At 39.5% G+C, this 20,570-nt stretch overlaps 1 protein-coding gene across 3 annotated transcripts in view; it reads left to right on the top strand.

Moving 5' to 3' along the window:
* Nucleotides 1-1,829: 1,829 nt before the first annotated feature.
* Nucleotides 1,830-20,570, top strand: part of LOC311262727 (LIM and senescent cell antigen-like-containing domain protein 1) — a 31,193-nt gene continuing 12,452 nt past the window's right edge. The window contains exon 1 of one of the 3 annotated variants that reach the window (XM_084362373.1): nucleotides 1,830-2,012. In XM_084362373.1, coding sequence (XP_084218499.1) covers nucleotides 1,984-2,012 — 29 coding nt within the window. In that variant the 5' untranslated portion in view covers nucleotides 1,830-1,983. Of the gene's footprint in view, nucleotides 2,013-16,675; nucleotides 17,032-20,570 lie in introns of those variants that run through there. The other 2 variants (XM_084362371.1, XM_084362372.1) reach the window with 2 other exon arrangements.

Genomic DNA, 20,570 nt, shown 5'->3' on the forward strand with positions numbered 1-20,570 from the left:
GAGATATATGTGGTTTCCAGTAGCATGACGCAGTCAGGGGAGGAAACAACAAATAATAGCTACTTGAAGGAAAGGTAAACATGCTATTATCTGCTCCTACTTCCACGGGAGTGTGGAGCAGCACTATCATTAACACCTCGCTGTTTCATGATGTGTTTCTTCCTGCTGTCATTATTGCTATTTTAATCATCTATTCTGATCTGCTTATTTTGCAGAGTAGTAGTCACAGGTAAATATTATTTCCTTCAGTGTGTCTTATAACCTGTGGATAGTTTGTATGGAGTTATTGATGTGGGTGAGGTTTCTTCACGTCACCCACTCGCCATGTTGAACATCTGTATAGTTTCCAGCGACTAGAATTTTTTTTTAAAAAGTCAGATTTTCCATAAACTGTGAACTGGTAAGTAAAGAGGAGCGTCCACAGGTTGCAGCAGCAGCCTCCTGCAGCACTTTAATCACAAATAAGCTGTTGATACAAACACATCTCACTCTGAGCTCGCAGGGCGGGTCTTGGCAGTTTTCTGGCTGTAAAACCGAAGTTGTATTTCCAGCGGCGGTGGAAACTCACACACACACACACACACACACACACACACACACACACACACACACTCTGAACGAGAAGTTGCCACAGACTCACACAACAACAGTAAACAAGCGCTACGACCTTCAAAATAAAAGCACAGACGTGTTTTATACAGTGTGAAACAAACAAAATGAAGTGAGTGGCATTAGACAGCAGGTAAACAGTTGTATGTTTTTACTTTGTAAGCTTGGTTATAGATTTGTGTTGAAATGTCTTTTGTGGAAAAAACCTATTGTTCAAGTCACTTATGTGTTATCATTGTTCAAAATTGACTTTCACAGATACAGTATACATACATTGTACTGTACATAATATTAGATTAAGGAGGTTGTGTGCAAATCATGCAAAGTAAAAAAGAAACAAAAATTATACTTACAAGGACGGTACATTAATGTGTGTACACATAGACCTACACACATATATACACAATATATGTGCAAATAAGTATATATGCACTTAAACAGTTTGTGCAAAGGCACAGATTCACAATTTACACAATATAATTTACTCAATGCTGTTATTAAGTACAATTTTCATGTACTTGAGTATTTCCAATTTCTCCACCACATTTATTTGATACATTTAGTTACTTTGCAGATTCATTTTTTTCAGTGTTTATAGGCTCTTAAATGTGAGGTGTTACCAATCGGATAGTGTTGTGAGCAGGACATTGTGTGAATTGAGTCAGAGTAACACATTTTTAAATCAGTTTGTGTTCAATCTGACAGAAAAATGACAGTTAATCGCAAAAATGCTGAATATCGGCCCCTTGTTATTATAGCAGCAATAATAAAAACAACAACAGCAAAAATATAATTACTGTAATATATTGCCATCAAGTTGTAACAACAACATGATGTATAAGTCGATATCAGAATCAGAATCAGAAATACTTTATTGATCCCCGAGGGGAAATTGATTGCGTTACAGCTGCTCCCATTCAAAGTCTTGGAAATATGCAGAAAAATAAAAACTATATACAAGAAATGTACATTCTACTAACTATAAATATATCCATATATACAGTTGAAATATGGGTTATTGAACATTATTTGTAAGCAAAAAGAGTCAAAACAATACATATAATAGGAAGCTAAAAAGTAGGAAAAGTATCAAAAGAGTATTTTATTTGCTTTTCAATAAAAACATACAGCTGAACTGAACTTTAAAGAATCAGCTGAATGGTTTTACTTTGAAAGTAGTAAGCGGAAGTGGTCTCTTCCGTTGCCTGTGTTGACGGTTGGTGAGCTCGAGCCGAGGCGAGGCCCGCTTTCGCCATTCTGCTCTCCGTGAGAGGATCAACACCGGGGCGGCCGTACATCCCGGACTGAACCACATCTGGACCTCTGCAGCCGAAGTCAAGACAACACAAGTCCGGCCCGGGAGAGAGCGGCGCGATGCTCGGCATCACGGAAATGACAAACGGGTGAGTGAGAAGTTTTGAGGTGTTTCCCTGATGGAGATATTTTTTCCTGATGAGTTGGGAAGTTGACAGTTTTTCGCTGGAAGAAAAAGCAAAAAAAAGAAAAACGCAGCCCCGGTATGTTCCATTCTCTCAGGGGTTATTCAGTCCAGTCATGACTAAACCCCGTTTAAAAACCTGGCACATTAATGCTGCCATTCATTTACAGAAGCTAGCTCAACCGAGAAAACGGCTTTTTATCATGAAAAGTTAACACACTAATTAGCTTCGTGTAGCTAATGTACTTTAATGCTGCTGCAATCTCAACTTAGTCACTTTAGCTGCTCGCTGGCGCCCTCCACCGTGTTATTAATAGAGACTTTTGGATGGTGAACTAATGTATTTCAAGAGGAAAACAACATTTTCTTGATTTGTTTTTGTGCTGTTTGTGAAACGTACCTAACGCTATCCGAACTGTCAAAGAGCGGTTGTTAAAATGACAGAAATGCTGAATGGAGTTTGGTCTGGTCCGTTGAGTTTAGCTATATTGAAGTTACCAGTTTCCTTGATTGTATGTGATTATCACCAGGGCTCATATAGTTCCCATGTGCCTCACAGCGTGGACTGCAGGTCTGAATATAATATAAATTATTGTTATTGTTGTTTCTCAATATGCAACAGATGTTTTACGGATCATTGCTGTAGCATAAAATGTCAGATTTAGCTAGTTAGCAACTGACAGCTAGCTTGGTCAAAAAGCAGCTCATCTGTACGTTAAGTTTTAAAGAGCAGGAAGATGGGGATACTTTAGTTCAACTGAATTTATTATCTTTTTACTATAATATTATCTTGGAAACTGACATTTATTACATTATGCAAACCGGATTTCTTTTGATTCTTCATCTGAGATTATTGAGTTTCTCATTTACAGTAGGTGCCATGTTGTATTTCCCAAATTCAGCAATACTCTGATTCATTTGATTATTTATCTTACTATTGCTACTGCTATTTAATTATTCCTCCTCTCCTGGTAGGTAGCTTTTCATATGATATGATTATCGGCCAAGGCCAATTATTGGGGCCGATACTCTTTTTTTCCGATTATTGGTATCAGTGATTTTTCTGTCAGATTGCTGTTAAAATAAACTACTTTATAAATGCACTGCTTTGGCTCTGATGCAACATCCTCACAACGTCCCACCAACAACAATATCTGATTGGTAGCACGTCACAATTAATGGCCTATAAACACTGAATAATCTGATTTGTATAGTACCTAGTAACTAAATGTATCAAATAACTGTTGTGGAGAGGAAGTATGAAGGAGCAGAACATGGAAATACTCAAGTAAAGTACATGAAAATTAAATAAAATAACCCAGAAATATAGTAAACTCATCCTCTGTGTGTTGATAGATGTGGATGTGCAAAATGTTCTCTGTCATGAGATTCTTAGTTAATGCTTTTACTTTTTCCTCACACATTTGTTTATAGAGCCTGAATTATACTTGATATTAGGAACTATAAAAAACTTCAGATATTGAAATATCGGCCAGTAAACACAAATCTTTCATAATGCATCCTCATATGTGGTTATCAAACACTTTTGACAAAGATATGTAATGGCCGCAGGATATTTTTGGGTTAAGCAATAAACTTTTTTGTCTCAAATGACATCACTACACTGAAACAATAAACTTCAAGGGGAATTTCATGATTATAAATTACTGAAATTTATCTAAAAAACAAAATGTTTCATTTGCCGCATTTTGGACAACATATACAGTATACCCGATACCTATTTTATCAGTCAGGCCTTAAATTGTGAATCAGTGTGCTTATTTGATTTCAGAGTTAAGATAAACAAATTCAACTCTAATATTTGCTTTCGTTTAAATTTCCATGCATTTGATAACTTCCACCAAAGTAAAACATTGATTTAGCAGGTTTTCTGGCATCATTTCCATAAAAAGAATAATCCTAAAAAATATTATGATGGGAGAATCCTGCACTGAATATTGTATCAGAGGGCTAACCACAGTAATTGCACAGTTTTAATGATAAAAGCCAAAATAACTTTAAGGCAACTTGATGTATTCGTGTCAACCTACACTCACACATCAGACAGAAGTAACAGAATGCAGAGTAGTCATGAGAATGACATTTTTTTACAGAGGATGTTCCTCCATTTTCTCCAGATTAGCCTCCTCCCTGCAGAGGAATGTCCACACAAACTCACTGGACAGTAGTTATTGCTTTCTAACCCACTTCCTGACCATCCATTCCCCGGGGACTGCTATTCAGAGCAGTGTTTTTTCCACCAGTGTGAATGCTACTGTGTGCGCTGCACGGTTAATTATGGCCTGGGATGAATCTGGCTTTTATAAAGCACTCTGGACGCTAAAAGCTATATGAGAGCGAGTCTTTTAAAGGCCTGAGGATTGCTGCATTCCCAGCGCATTACATTTTTATCTGACTACATGCTGTGTTGATACAACTGGAGCTTAGAAGAATGTCCCCGTCTCCAGTGTGGACTTGTCCTTGTTTGGAAGAGCGGTGAGCTTGTGTGGTGCAGGACTGGGAGTGTGTCTGTGCGCTGACTTGATGCATGTAGTGTGAAGTGTGAGTGGGAAGTGCTTATTGCATCTCACACATACTGTAACCTGATGCTACACTGACGTTTAACTTGAGGAACACCGGGCTTCTATAGTAGTTGAAATTATTGAGGTTTCATTTGAGGATGTGGATGTTGTGTGATCTTGTGCTCTGGAAGCACAATAAAGGCCTACTACTGTCTACACACTGAAATGCATTTATTGTGAGGCAGACTCAGGAAGTCTTTTGTTGGCATCAATAGCAGCTTTGTGTGTCAACGTGCTGTTGTTGCTTACGGCAACAAATGCAGGAGCAGAACAGAAAACAATAAGGCTTCCGGCTGTGACGTTGCTGTGTGAGTGATATAATTAGTACTTTCATTGATAAATAAGGTCATCTTTTTGCACAAGGAAGTGCCTCATATGCATGTGTGGGTATCACAGGTTTGGAAAATATGACTTCCTATTCATTCATATGAGATGCTAAGTCATAATGTTCACTTGCTATCTTTTTCATGTGTATTTTTTTTTTCTATGAGTCGATGCTAAAGACGGCTTTATGACCAGTACACTGCTTAATGTCAGTAATGACCTGAAACTGCAGTGTGCGTTCTAACGTTTGCACTGGCCCACACTGCTGTGACAAATCAGGGAAGGACACGTCATGACTGATGTAATTGTCTGCATCATCGTCTCCAAAAGTCTCAGTTTCTGCCCATCCACATTAAAGAGCAGCTGTGGAGTTCTCAAACTAAAACAGGGTCAGCAGCGTTTCCAAAAGTTTCCTTTTTAGGGCTCCTAAAACGCTGGAGTAGGGTGGATGCCAGGTGTAAACATAGCAAAAGCTATTTGTTCTAGTGTGAATGTAGCCTATACAGTACACAGTGTGTGTTTAAATCATGAATGGATACAAGTCAGCATTCACCCATTCACACACTGATGGCAGAGGCTACCATAACCATCCATATGCACCACCAGGAGAAATTAGGAGTTCAGTATCTTGCCCAGGGACACTTCAAGATGTAGGCTGCAGGGGCCGGGGATCAAACCAGCTATTGAGCCACAGTTACTCTGATAGTAGTACACTAATGACAGACAAATGCCTCACTGATGCAGAAGGAAGTATTGAACAACAGGCTGTGCAATGGTCATCTCATGCATACAGCAGTTCCTCCATTGCTGTGTGTGTGCATGTGTGTGTGTCTGTGTGTATGTGTGTGTGTCTGTGTGTGTAAAGGCACACTTTTATATCCATTTTAAGACATCTATATTATCTTTCTCCCAGCTATATGACCAGAACAGTCTGTCTGCTGTGTTGTAGAAGGATTTTTACTGACTCAGCTATCTGGAAAAGTTGCCTCACCCTTCCAGTAAACAGTGAAGCTGTAAGAAGAAAAGAAAAACAGACAATTCTGTGCAATTCTGGACTTGCATGAAATCATCCACAGTCTGTCATGTCAGTTTAATAAAAGAAAATATGCACTTGGTTCCTTTTATACTGCAGCTACTTGTACTCTTTTATTTAAATGTTAATACTGCTTCCTAAGCTGTGACAACTTTACAGTTTGCTGTGTTCTTATTAACATACAGTCTTTTTTGCATCAGCCAGTTACTCTAACATTATGTGTTATATTTTGTTAACAGCACAGTTGCACAACAGTCAGAGAGTTGCAATTAAGACAGAGTGGTGTTGCATAGTTCAAGGCACACCCACAATTATGGTGGATCATCCAAACAGCCAATATAATGTGTCAGTAAGTCGTTGTGGTCAGTAGGTTTGGCCTTTCACGTCCTTTATGGCAGCTAGAGTGACAACCTTTACATGGCAGGTCTATGAGAATGCCTTGATTATCCATTCAGTCTGGTCACTGAAGGCTTCCTGCACCTCCTCGCACCTCCTCCTCCCTCCTCTTCTCTGCACCACCTTTGATCTCCCTCAGTCTCACCCCAACTCCATCCTGACCACCAGTCAGGCAGCCAAAGGCCTAAACCACACACACGGTGCTGTAAGTACGTGTGTGTGCTAGCTTTACATCTACCCAGCCCTCGCAAACACACACTGGCACATAGGCACGAGTGGACACAAACATTCACACACAGACACACACACACACACACACCACTACAAACAGGAAGTGATGTGGCCATGCAGACTGAGATAACAGCAGTAGAAGTGTTTGCAGTGACAGCAAAGGGACTTCAGCAACAACTGAAATATCCTCACTGCACGACTGCAGTTTGACACAAGACGTTGGTAAGATGAACTAATATTACTCTCATAACTGTTTCTAATGCAGCTAGGTGCCATCACTTACTTAATGTCGTCGTGCAAGCGATGGTATGCGTTGTTCACAGAGCTGTGCATGATCGTAACACATCAGTGTACCTTTGAATATTTTGAAAGCAAGTTAGCTTGATATTAGCGATGTTTTATTGCAAAAATATTAGCACCCTGGCTCCATTTTGGCTTGTTTGTATACTTCCTCATATGTGTGATGCCAAGATTTCTATTAATTTGATGATGGATAGATCCTATGCAAAATAGGATACTTAAGTAGATGAAAAGAATAGATACAATGTTTAATTAAACCTATCACGCTCAGAGCATATTTAGAAAATGATAATTTTTCATTGTGTCAGTATGGAGAATGCTGGATACTAGCAAAAAAACAGTCATCCCACCATCAACTGTACATACACAGTGTGAAATACATTTGAATCATTACAGTGTCTCAGCTGTGCAGCAGATAAATGAATAGGGCAGCTGTCGTACCAATGTTGTCCACACGGTGGCAGTGCACTCATGTGGCAGAGAGGTCAGTTGTGAAGTTTCATGGGGCTGGTAGGAAATGTCTGCTCTTTTTTAATGTGTGTGTGTGGGATGAGTCATTTTCATTGGTTGTAAAAAGACAGCTCTCTCAGCACATCTATACCAGTACAGAACTTTTGCTGCATGCATCTTAAAGGCATGTCATAAAGGATTAGTCACTTCTTTTGTTGCAGGATTTGTTGCTCTTTGTAAACACTAAACTATTTTAAGGGGCAGCAGGCATTTCTGGAGAAAGAAACATACTTCTAGTGGGTCATGAGTGGTAATTGAGAGGATTTATTTTGTAAGAGTCAGTGTTTCACACACACTGGCTTTACTTGTGGCAGGTATCTTTGAGGGCACATTTTAGTACTTTTTACTTTTGACCGAGGAAACAGAGAGAGAGATAAAACACACTGATTGTGCACTTCTCTCCGCTATTTGAAGGTACCCTTACAAGCTTGTAAGTGCACCTGGATGTTGTGATGTCATTCATTACCATGTTGGTTTGGAAAGTTTCGATAGGCTACATAAATAATGACAAGCTTCCTCCACATGTGTCTCACCTGCTGTTGCAACGAAAGTTGTTTTTTTTTGGGCGACCCCATAAAACACACTGCTGACAAAGAAAGTCAACAGAGCAGATACAAACTGGAGAATTAAAGCAAGACTATGTAGGCAAACTTTTAAAGCAAGTCTGAAGAAGATAAAGAGTCTCATTCTCAGGTCACTGTACATGGCCATCCTGTGGGAAACACTGAGATCTTTTTTTAGGAGAATCGTGCATAATATACCTTATAATATAGCTTTTAAATCCAACTGTGGTTAATGTACCATTAAACACTTAAAACTGTGTTATCCAGTGGATCCCCATTCATCCATTTATATTTCAATTGTATGAAATTAACCAAATTCGACTGAAATGCACATCTCAGATGGACTGATTTGTGAGGTATGCTGAATGCAGATATAAAGCCTAAAACTGTGACTCATCATGAATGTTCTGGCATACTCAGACACGTCAGCCCTCTGTGACCCAGCTGCAGCTGCTGCAGGATCTGATATTGAAGTTCAGCATTAAAATTTTACGCTTCTGTGTTCATCAAACCCATGTGGAATGCTGAACAGGTCAAGGCAAGCTGCTGAGGGTGAATCTGCAGAGTGTGAGCTGTTTATAAGGCACTTAACTGTCAGTAGATGTTAGTAGACATGATTTCTCTAAGGGGTTTTACTCAGCTATGTAACACCGAACCTTCACAGCTTCGTGATTTCTGTAATGACAGGTAAACTATAAACGAACAGTGTCAGAATTAACTTGCCTATCAGTCTGCAGTCTGAGCTCCATTTACATCTGTTTCTTCTTCGGACGATTGTTGACTTTTTTTGTCTGGCCTCTGGCTAATGTTTTCTCTGCTTTAATAACGTCACAGTGAAGCAATTTTCAGCTCCATCTGAAAATGTGCATCTGCTATGTTTTGTGTCGAGGAGGATCTCTTGTTCCCACGTAACACTGTGATGAATAATTCATAGATTGACATTTTCCCCCTTTTCAATAGTTTGTTGTTTCTGCTGGGAAATAATCTCACAGTATACAACGATGGAGCTCAAGTGCGTCTGCTTGAAAAATGACTCCATAGTGGGTGGCATTGTTCAAAAGAGTGCATCTTTACTCAGTCTCTATGTTCCCAGCCTCCTAAACATGCTGCTGTTGGGACTGAAATGTGTCGACTGAGGTTTTTCTTTTTGATAAAAAAAAGGACTCTTTGGACTTTTGGTTGGAAAATAGAAGCAATTTAAAGATGTCCCTTTGTGCTCTATAATGTGATTTTTCAATAATCAGTCAATAATAAAAATAACTGTAAAAATTATGTCATGTTGTGTCTATATATTTTCATGCATACGTAAAAAGGACACATCATTCTATAAATGTATAATACATTTTTGTTGTATTTGTTTTTGCACATAGTTATTCAGACTAAACTTACTCTGAATCTGTCATACAAAGTCTATTGTTTAACTGTAAAATGTCCTGCCTTAGTCTTTTTCACTACACCTGTCTCGATATTGATGTTATCACCTTATCGTAAATATATTATTTAATCGAATCATACATATCCTACTGATCACTTTTGCTGACCTCGATACTGCCTTGTTGCATTTACATGCAGTTTTTCTTAACACAGCCCGAGAGTCCATTTTATCTATTGTTTTGGTTGTGTTATTTGGTTTGGTTTATTTTATTGATGTTTTATTTTTAGGACATTTTAAAAGTTATATCAAGTCCAATTTCAATGTCTGAATATTCTACGCTATGTTATCATATTATTATCATATCAGTGGCATAAAATGGTCTTAAAATAATAGTGATATCATTTATCACAATTATCCCTGACAGAATATCACAAGTGTAGGTAGTAAAATATAGATTTTGGTTTAAGCCTCAAACAGCCGGTATCATTCTGGCTCTGATGCTGACCTCAGATGACATCATGAGAGTGATACGTGCGTCTCTTTTCCACATAACCAGTTATCATTACCAACACACTTCCATTTGTATTTGTGTGGAAAATAGCCTTTCTTCTTATCTTATCTATCTATTGTTTGTACTCTATTGTCTATCTCAGGCTTTTCTGAACAGAGAAATGAACCAGAAAGAAGTAGGAGGTAAAGGAGACAGTGGGAGTAAAGGCCAGAGAGGGAAAAATGCCTCTCTTCTTCTCGGCTCTTTCTCCTTTCCTCTGAGGCGTTCTCCCTCTACCTGCTGCAGGAGGGGGAGGAGGAGGCACAAGAAGTATTTGATAGGTGTGCAGGCTGTGAAACCACACCTCTATATGTGTCCTTCCTCAAGGGTGTGAGCCCTGGAGGTGTGTTATTTTGGAGAGAGAAAACGACAGCTAGACTTAACACACACACTTTCATTAGAGTATTATTTCTGTGGACTGAGTGTTCTCAGCAGACAAGGAGTAGGAAGGAAGGAAGGGAGGGAGAGTGAGAGGCGAAGGGGAGATGAACTCTTTGAGGCTAAAAGAGTTGTCAAACTCAGACTTGTACAGACGAAGACAGGAGAGACCAGACAGCTATGGAAGTCTGGCAGGGGACAGCCTCAGGTGAGTTTGTCTTTGTGAAGCTTTTAATCTTCTGGCAAATGTTAAATTATCAATGAGACGTCACCAAGAAATGTTGATTCAACCCTACGATAACGTCTGCTAATGCTAGGGATTTACGTGCATTGTTTCACGGATATTCTGCCCACCACCTTTATTCAAGTCATCCTCAATTTGTAGCCGACAGTGTACACTTTTAAACTAAAAGCGATAGTTTTACCTTCTTTATAGTAGCCAATATACGTAGTTTTAAATGGCTCCAGTAAAAAAACATTATGGCGTTATAAGAAAACCACTTAAAAATGAAGAAATTAACAATTAGATAATTGTGAAACTTGCCTTGCTAATTTTTAGCTGACACGTTTTTCAACAACTCATTTTATTTTGGAGGTGTTTCGCCAGCTAAAATATGATTAATTCTCCATTTCCAATGTCCTTATTATTATTGTTAGTTTCTGTTGAAAGAGGGCTTATTCTTGTATGAAGATTGTCGATTATTAAAGCTCTGGTTTGTGTTGGTTTTGTTATCATTAGCCCGTGCTGACACTTTCATGCATCATGTAATGAATTTAGGGAGGGTTTGTTTGTGTTGAAGATTACCAAAGTACAATTGAAGAAAGGCCTATTTTCTGTGTTGACAGGGATAGATAAGGTGAGATGTGGTGGAGTATTTGATCAGTAAATACTACAGCTGATGGCTGAATTCCTCTGAGTCGTGTGACCGGCAGTGATAGGCAACAAGTTCATGACTTCAACAACATGTTCGATAACTTCAGTCACTTTTGGATGTTCTTTTTCTGTCTTTTACAAATACCTCTCTGTCTCTCCCGGTCTCTCCCTCCCTCTGTCAATCTCTCTCTTTGTGTGTGTGTGTGTGTGTGTGATCCTGAAGTGATTAGAGGAATGTAGTAATGCGAGGAATGTAGACAGAAAGAGAGGGAGCTCTCTCATTAGAGGTGTCCCCAGTCCCCAGCCTCCCTCCCACTCATGCACCGCAACAATAATTTGGTGTCAGATGGGTTGATTCATATTGGCTACACACCACGGAGTTTGTTATTAGCACAATTATTGCACTGTGTATCATTTAATGAAAATAACTTTTAAGAATACATAACATCTGACTGTTCAGGGTCACCATGTGGGGCAAGCAAAGCACAAGACTCAGAAATGTATCATCATCACAAACTGTTAGTTGAGATTAACAGCTTACCTGCAGTAAGTATACATCGCAGTATACTGTAAGAGATATCATGAGTGTAGTATTTACTGAAATCAGATTTGATTCATACCTCAATAAAATTATTTCATGCAGATTATGACTACAGTATTGGCAAGAGCTAAGAGATTTTCTCCATCAAGCCCAGCATTTTGTAATTTCTTTCTGCAAAGAGTAGCATCAGTAAATAACAAGACTGTGTTAAACCACAGATGGAGCAGAAGCACGGCATGTGAGAGAGGAACAAAACAGTGACACAGTGGGAAAAAGCTTTAGGGGATCAACAAAAATGAGTAGGAAAAAAGTCAAAACCAAGAAAACCCCATGAGTGGTAAGAAAGAGAAAATACATTTTACAATTCTGGTTATATATAACTTTTTCAGATAAAAATCTGTTACGGTCAAAAGTGCGTTCTTTGTGGGGCACCCCAGTAGCTCAGCTGATAAAGCCTGCACCCCCTGTACAGAAGTTGTGTCATTGCTGTAGCGGCCCGGGTTAATTCCAACCTATGGTCCTTTGCTGCCTGTTGTCCCCATTTCTCTCGCTCCTCATTTACCGTCACTGTTCACCTGTTTTTATAACTTCATTCAGAACTTCCTAGCCCTAACATTCTACGATTAATTGGTGCTCAGCTTGGAAACAGTTGTGCTGTGGAATAAAAGCAGAAGATGAGGCACTGCTGACTTACAGTGAAATGCACCATAGTTTTGGCATAATTTGACAAAATGAATGATGTTAATCAGCAGTGCAGGGTTACAGTACATCTGGGGTCTTAAATGAGCCTGTAATTTAGCTTGGTAGCATTGGAATAAGAAATTGCTGCTTACTTTAAAGGATGGAGAAAGAACGTATAGCGTGTTACTGTTATTCTCCTATAATGGTCCTAGTCAGTCCCGTAGAGTTAAGAGTGGAACTGGACCCTTGATTGTTCAGGTCAAACTGGGCGTCTGGAACACAAAGTGCATAACAAAGGAAATGTTTGTCATAAATTATGTTTGCACTGAATCAATGTGTGTCATTACGTGTGTGTCGCTACGTGTGTGTGGGTCTGTCTGTCTGCCTGTGTGTGTGTGTGTGTGTGTGTGTGTACCTGTGCCTTGCCAGCAGCCCTTATGTCTGTGTTGCCATGGTTGCTGTTGACACAGTGCCGAGGGGGAGTGTGGGTGTGTGAACAGGGTGTGTTTGATCTGTTTCTTTGGCCTGAATCTGTTTGTCTTGCACCGGTCGAGAGTCGGGGTCTGAACATTTTCAGATGTAGTCTGCAGACACAGATCTAATCAGCCAAACCAAAGACAAGAACAGAAATGTTTAATGAAACGATTATGACAGAACAATTATTAAACCTATATTTTATTTTTATGTGGATCATTTTGGCCATGATAACAACCGTGTATTTCCTTGTCTATCATCTCTGGGAGTTCAGGAGGTGTAGCATCACATTTTGAGACACTACATAAAATGTTCATAGGAAAAATCTTTTTATGTAATTAGCTTTTATTTGTTTACATATTTAAAATGTCATGGCAAAACAGGTTCCATGTTGTTTTGAGCCTTTTGTAATGAGAGATTGAAGAATGGCAGATGGAAAATGTCATAGACAAATACTTGTCAGTGTTATTGGGATAAATATTTGTGACTGTGGGAGCCAAACCCACATGAACTGAGAAGCACTGCAGTAGATTATAGTCACAAAACCCCCTCTGTTAGAAAATTAATGGCTCCATCTCCATAATAGCTACAGAGGTCAGTTCATTGGGACAGTTTATTTCCTACTTCAGTTTCCAAGGCTTTGGCATGGGTGACCTGACCTGTAACCTCGCCAGTGATCTTTAATGACCTGGTGAGGAAGTCTCAAAATCCTATCCTGCAGAGGGAACACTCCAGTGACACTTTGTCGACTGCTGACAGTTGCTGTAGCCATTTTTAAGTTCAGGTTGGCATTTATATCTTCACTCACATTCCCTCTCTCTCTCTCTCTCTCTCTCTCTCTGTCTCTATCAGGCGTTGAAAACCTCTGCTCCATTTGCTAAAATATCCAATTATGCTTTAGTCTTGACTGTGAGAATTTTAATATTGATCCACCAGATGACAAAACAGTGTCACAACACTACAAATCCAGTGTGTCAAGGATGCCTCGGTAGCCCATGAATCAAAGACTAGAATGTCACATCGACGAAACATCATTGAAACATCAACGATGTCCAACACACAAGACAAAGAAGCCCCTTCCTGCCTTTAATATGACATAGATGGGGCTTAATAATTCATTAAAACATTGCAAGGGTATCAGAAAGTCAAAGTGCGATAGCATGGCATCACAGAATTACTATTATTATTATCAGTTAAAATGACCCTTAAAGGATGAAAACAGAAGGGTGTTTTGCTTAAACTATGCTTAGTATAATTTCACAAACTATTATTTCCTGACAGACGTGAAACTTGTGATTAACTTGATGTATGTATATTTTAATAACACTAATAATAGAATGCAGTACCTCAGATAAGCAAATGTTTTCATAAAAGGTATATCTTAAAACTAGTATACTGCTTCAATCCTTGCCCTGGCGTAATGACCAAGTATTAAGGGTGAAGTCACCAGTTTAAATGGTAAAGATACCAAGTAAAGACCAAGACAATTATCGAGTCTTCTCTGAAAAACAAGCTTGAAACCTGGAGTAGGCCAGGGCAGATTGATTCCACTGTTTTATCATTTTAATTTTACATATCATTTTTTTTCATATTATTTTATCATTTAAAGTGATTTTTCACTCTCTTTTCTATGATGGTTAACCTTTGAGGTCAGTGGCAGTTAGTCTGAGTCCGTCCAGCACTGTCATAACAACACTGCAAACTGGAAACTACTAACACAGCAGTATTCGCTGTCCAAGCAGATGTTTTGCTTTGTTTTGTCTTCCTTCCATTTAAATGGAAGAAACCTTCCATGTTGTGCAACTTCCAGTTTATTACTGTGTCTCTGCTTTTTGTTAGATGTGTCAGTGAGTGAGAGAGATGGGTGTGCTGGACTTCTTCTTTGTCCCTGTTGACTCTTAATATAGTTAAATATATGTATTTATAATATTTTTTAAATTCTTAATAATGTTCAGTGCTGAAGTTTAATCTGTTTTAAATCAAATAGGAATAATTCACATGTAAATATGTTAATCTGGACACAAGAGGGCTGAATAGTTTTTGAGCTCTCATTTTAGGGCGGTACACCCTGCATCATGGCAATGTCTGTAATCAGCAGGAAAAAATGCAAGTGTTTCCTGTAAAGTACCCACCCTGTGTCCATTGTACCCCAGTCACTCAACACTGTACCCAATGAAAATCCCAGCAGAGCTCCAGCTAAGGACAGGTGACTTTTCCGTAGTCTTTGTTCTGTTTCGGATGGTGCCTGGTGAAATGTTTGGCTCATTATGTCATTCATTTCACAACCCAGACAGCCCCTTGATAGAGACTGAATAGTTTAGATAGGGTTTAAAAGTGAGGCTGAACACACGTCGCAACAATACACCACTGCTTGTCTTGAAACTAATTAAAAAAAGGGGGAACATTTAGAGATGAAATTGACGCCAGAATTTAAAACAAAAACAGAAAAAAAATCAAATGAATGATGTTATATGCAGTTTGACAGCACATTTTAGTGGCTGCTACTGTGTATTCAAACCCTCTCACACACATATACACTCTCACAAACACACAGACACAAAACGGCAGCTGCCAGCACCTAGTTTGGAGTTGAGGCTCCACTAGGTGTCTATTTGTAGAATGATGGAGTAATGTAGAAGACCGTTATCCTGAAGGACTCAGACATGTTTCAGCTGGACGGACACAAACACACACACACACGCGTGCACGCGCATTGCTAGAGCAATGTTTAACTCTTTATTATTTATTGTAAATCCCTCAGTTTTGCAGGATGAACACACAGCAGCTGTTCTCTAATGGAGTGTCTCACATGTTTGTCTCACTGGAGTGTATTTCCAGATCTGGCTTTATGTTGTTTTGATGGTTTGGGAAGCGGTCATTAATTTGAGATGCCAGTTAAGTTTAGCCACATAAAGAGCTATCATTTAACCAGAGGGGACACAGATTCGTGGGTTTAAAGGAAATCTGAGGCTGAGACCAACATGGGATTTATGGACGATTAACATATCTTGTAATTACAGCTCTAGATAGCTTCAGGAGGATATTCAAGCAATTCTGTTGGCTCGCATAGCATGTTTCCAGTAGGGCCTGAGTTTTAATCCTGTTAGGTACCTTTACTGCCAAAAATAAGCAGTCCATAAACAATCACATGACAAAGGAAATGGTGACTATGTTCAAAGAGTGACCAAGATTTCACCATTTAATCGGTTCAAATTCAGATCCCAACCCTTGTAGTGTTGATCTGCATCCCTGAGACAATATTTGGCTCTAATTTCAGCCCTGTATGCCTCTGTTAACATACTGCTGAGGGATTTCTTCATCCAGTGTATTTAAACAATGACTGGAACAAACAGCAATGTGTTCTGCTCCTGTCATTTGGCATCTTAACACTTACGATTTTCTGCTTTCCTGTGTGACATTCCTACTTTGCGCAATACTGAGTTGGAGCCACGTTGTTATATCTTCCAGAAAGCTGAGAGCTCCAGCTGTTAAACACACACAAACACACACACGTAGATTAATAGCATGGGTAGATATTTATATTGCTGTCCAAAAAAAAACCCCACTAAGGTTTGTGTTTATGTGTGTGATGGCACAGTGACCTCTGGACAGGCGTCAGGGTGGGCTCTTTTATTTTCAGTACCCTACCCAGGAATAGACAGAGAGTGTGATAGGAGGGGAGACTAAGAGTGTGTGTGTGTGTGAGGGAGAGAAAAAAAAGAAAAAGTGTTGATGTGGGAGTGAGGGAAAGTGGGAGTGTGTGTGAGAGAGAGAGAGGCAGAGTACTCCCAGCGCAGTCTGACCAGTGTTTCGGTGTCCTTTCCATGTGGATTACAGCTCGCACCACTTACTGGATACTGGAAACGTCCGTTGGACAAACACAGGGGATTTCTGTCAGAGTGGTTTGAGTTTTGATTCAGCAGTTTGATGGACTTTAGTAGCTAATTTGGGCTGTTGTAGATGAGTATGGAGGTGAACGGTCGTGCCCTGCCGCCCTCAATACCTGAGGATGGTGAAGCCCCGGACCATGTTACTCATGGAGAGATGAACGGTTACCATCAGAGGCTTCAGGGCGGTGATGGGGGAGAGGCGGAGGTCCCGGTATCCAAATCCCAAAGACGGAAGAGCGATGTCAAAGTCTATAAGGAGTTTTGTGATTTTTATGCCCGGTTGTAAGTACACAGTTTAGAAAACAAGGGTTAGAGCACTGTTATCTTGAAAAGAAGAGGAATCAGATTGTTGGTCCTTAGACCATACCTAGTGATTATTAGTATTGTCATTATTCTTGCTTATATGGATGAGATGTTCCTTACTTATGTGGCGTAAAAAGACTTTACTTAGCAGTTTAAAGCCTTTAACTTGATGGTTGAAGTTTTCTGTCAGAGGTTGCTTCACTCTCTGGGACACACCTCCACTTTCAGTCATCATCCTCCTTCAAAAAAACATACTCGATGATTCGATGAACATGATTTATTGGCCAGAAATACTTAATAAGCTATATTTATGTCATTGTAAGACTGTTGTTACCAAAACCTAAATAAATATTATAACATTTGGCACATTCCCTAACAGGCAATATACTGTAAATCCATTTTTTCCCACTTTTTGTTGGGTTGTGTCCGATGTCATGTCTATATATCGATAAATCAATGACAAAATATCGTGACAGGTCTACCCACACTCATTAAAGCCTAAGTGTAGTATCTCTGAGCACGTACGGAGCATAGACTGGGACAGGAGCTGTGGTTTGATTTGGTTTTGATTTGTTTATGTGATACTTGTGTGTGATTGGTGGCTGATGGCTGGATTACCATCACAGATTAAGAATAATACATTCTGGTAATTGACGTGCCAATACAACTGATGACGGTGCCAAAAAAAATGCTGTCAGGTCGAGGACGTGTATGTTAAGGAATTCGGTCTGTAGGCTCTGAGCTTACTGTAGTGTTACAGAATGTGAAGAATTCTGATATTGTAGGAGCTGGCTCTACCAGCCAGTTTGATTTGCTTAAGCTGCCTTAGGTGCCATGTTTGTGCAGGGATAGCTCCGAGCGCTACCGCAGGGGGTACACAAGAAGGGCTATTTTGGTGCCAAGGGGGGAGTTGTTATGCAAAATAGAGTATGTCAACTGGCATCTCAAGTATGTGCACATGAGGGACAGAAAGGCTAAATATAAATGCTTTATTTGTGACTGATCTGGCCTCATCGTAGGCTGCAAGGGGACATGGACATAGGGTCACCTACAGGTTTGTCCACAGGGACATTTTGAGTTTTCTTTCTCAGTGTTGGACACAAAACAATAAAGAAGATAATGGGTGAAGATATTAGTGTCGTGGAGGCATTAAACCCCCCATGTTTGGTATTTGAAAATGTTTGACTTTTGTGACTTCTAGTGGTATTGCATAAAAAAGCTAGTGTCACCACAGACACATTTAGTCTTTGGCAGCTGATAAATTCAGATATAAGGGCTACAACTAACAATCATTTTAACTATTGATTAATCTGCCATTTATTTTCAGGATTAACTCCTTCACCAAGGAAATTTTGTTTTCAACCGTGTCCATTTTTTTGGTGGTTGATTTGTCAGCAGGATTACACAAAAACTACTGAACAAATTTCCATGAAATTGGATGGAGGATGTGTCTTAACCCAGAATAGACCCCATTAACTTTTGGTGTGGATCTGGATAAAGCAGGAACTTTCTCATTTTCTTAAACATTGTGAGATAGGGTGTTGTGGATCTTGATGAAAATAATATGGCGTATTTGGGTGGCTGGTTTCAATGAGTGAGTGCAATATCCGGGCTCAGGTTTCCATAATATTGACATAAGAGAGAGTCAATACCTGCAGATGTGTACTGAGAACAGAGGTGAAAGAAGTAGAGAAGATGCAAAAGAAAGAAAGTGGAGACCAGAGGAGGGAGGGTGGAGGCAACAGAAGGTATCCATAACAGAAGTGACAGACTGCATCCTTTCCCTTTGCTGACAACCAGCCTCCATTTATAGTCACAGGCCAGCATGGTGGGGTTAACAGGGCTGGAAGGAGAGTCATACTGTATGTGGATTTCTTTTTCTTAGGAAACCTGCTCCCAACCTACTTTGTGTTACAATGCCTTTTTGTGCCTCAAACCTTTGCCAAAACATATGTTAAATCCAAAATACATGTTTAGTTTTATTTATTATATAAATTAAATTATATATAATTTAAGGTAAAACATGTTACCAATTCAGCCTAAAACTACTGTTGCTTAGCTAAAGTCAATTTAGCACACAGTTTGGGGAGCCTGGACCAGTGTTAGGAAACATAACCTTTGGCTTGACCACACAGAACACAACTGACAGTTGGTGGGAACCTGGTGAGGGATCATGTCCATCTTCCAACACAGGAAACTCCCTCAGAGTAACTGGTCCGTCCAAAACCTCTATAAGAGTGGGTGTAACAGCAATAAGAACTGTGAGAGTTTGGCATTGCATTGGGTTTTTTAATCAAATAAACCTATTTTGTTTCAGTTGTCCAACTGCTTATAGGCTTGCCTCTCACTCACGCAGGGTGCAAGAGGCAGATAGGAGGGTGGAAATGCCTAAGGGATGTATCACATCCTCTCGTAAATCCTTCGGACAGGGCAGGGCTGTCAGTGTGTGTGATATCAGTCCAGACAGGGTGTTTTATAGAACAATATGTGTTTGATAAGCTTGTGAGGAGCGGACCCAGATGGAAGCTGGTTTCAATGTAGTCAATGTGTTAAAGTGTATGCCAGTTTCTCTTTTTGTGTAGTACAGATCCGTTGGTAGAACTGAGATGTGATTTGTTGAATGAATGATGAGCAGTTTAGAGGTATGCCACTAAAAATGAGAAGTGATGAGTCGTGTGTCTGGGAGTTTTTGTAATTCCTTTTAATTCCCATATAGATCTGACTAAGTTAATATGAACAGATGGCATCACTCCATTAAAAACCTACATGGTTTTGTTGTGTGTGTGTGTGTGTGTGTGTGTGTGTGTGTGTGTGTGTGTGTGTGTGTGTGTTGCCTGGATACACTTTGGTATTCTGACCTTTCAAATGAGGCAGAGAAGCCAGGATGGTCCCACCATTCTCTCTTCCTTTTCCTTTTCTCTTTTTCCAACATGTTGTCATTAACCTCCACTTTGTTTTAGCTACCAAGCACTCTTATACTGTGTGTATCAGCACTGGTACTTTTGTTAAGGGAACAGTTTTGTACATCGGCTGCTTATGCTTGGTTCGAATCAGTTAGGTAATTTAGTTTCACAGTTGATTTTTCCTTGTTATAATCATGGATGTAGTCCAAAGTTCAGCCTAAGCCTTAATGTGTAATAGAAGTAGGGTTGGGCGATGTGATGAAATGTACCAAGAGAAATGTCCACTGTTACAGATTCTCCCCTGCCGCATTCATCCATCACACTCATGAGTGGTGTATTTATTAGCGGTATGAAGGGTTCTTGTTGTATTAGTGAAAGATAAAAATGTCAATAATCATTAGTCAAAAGTGTCAGCTAGATTTTTTTCTAGTTGTCACCTCTAGCATGAGCGAATGTAATGTTTTTTAGCATCCATGTGCTGTGACTCACAAATGTGACAGTGAGCAGAAAGAGTGTAAATACTGTAAATATTCTGAGTAGTAAGTAGAGTTGTCAAATGAATGAGAATATCAATACTGATTATTTTAAATGGTTTCAATACTCATTTCTGCAAGT

This window comes from Pagrus pagrus (assembly GCF_965226575.1).
Source record: "Pagrus pagrus genome assembly, chromosome: 9".
NCBI classification, from domain to species: domain Eukaryota; kingdom Metazoa; phylum Chordata; class Actinopteri; order Spariformes; family Sparidae; genus Pagrus; species Pagrus pagrus.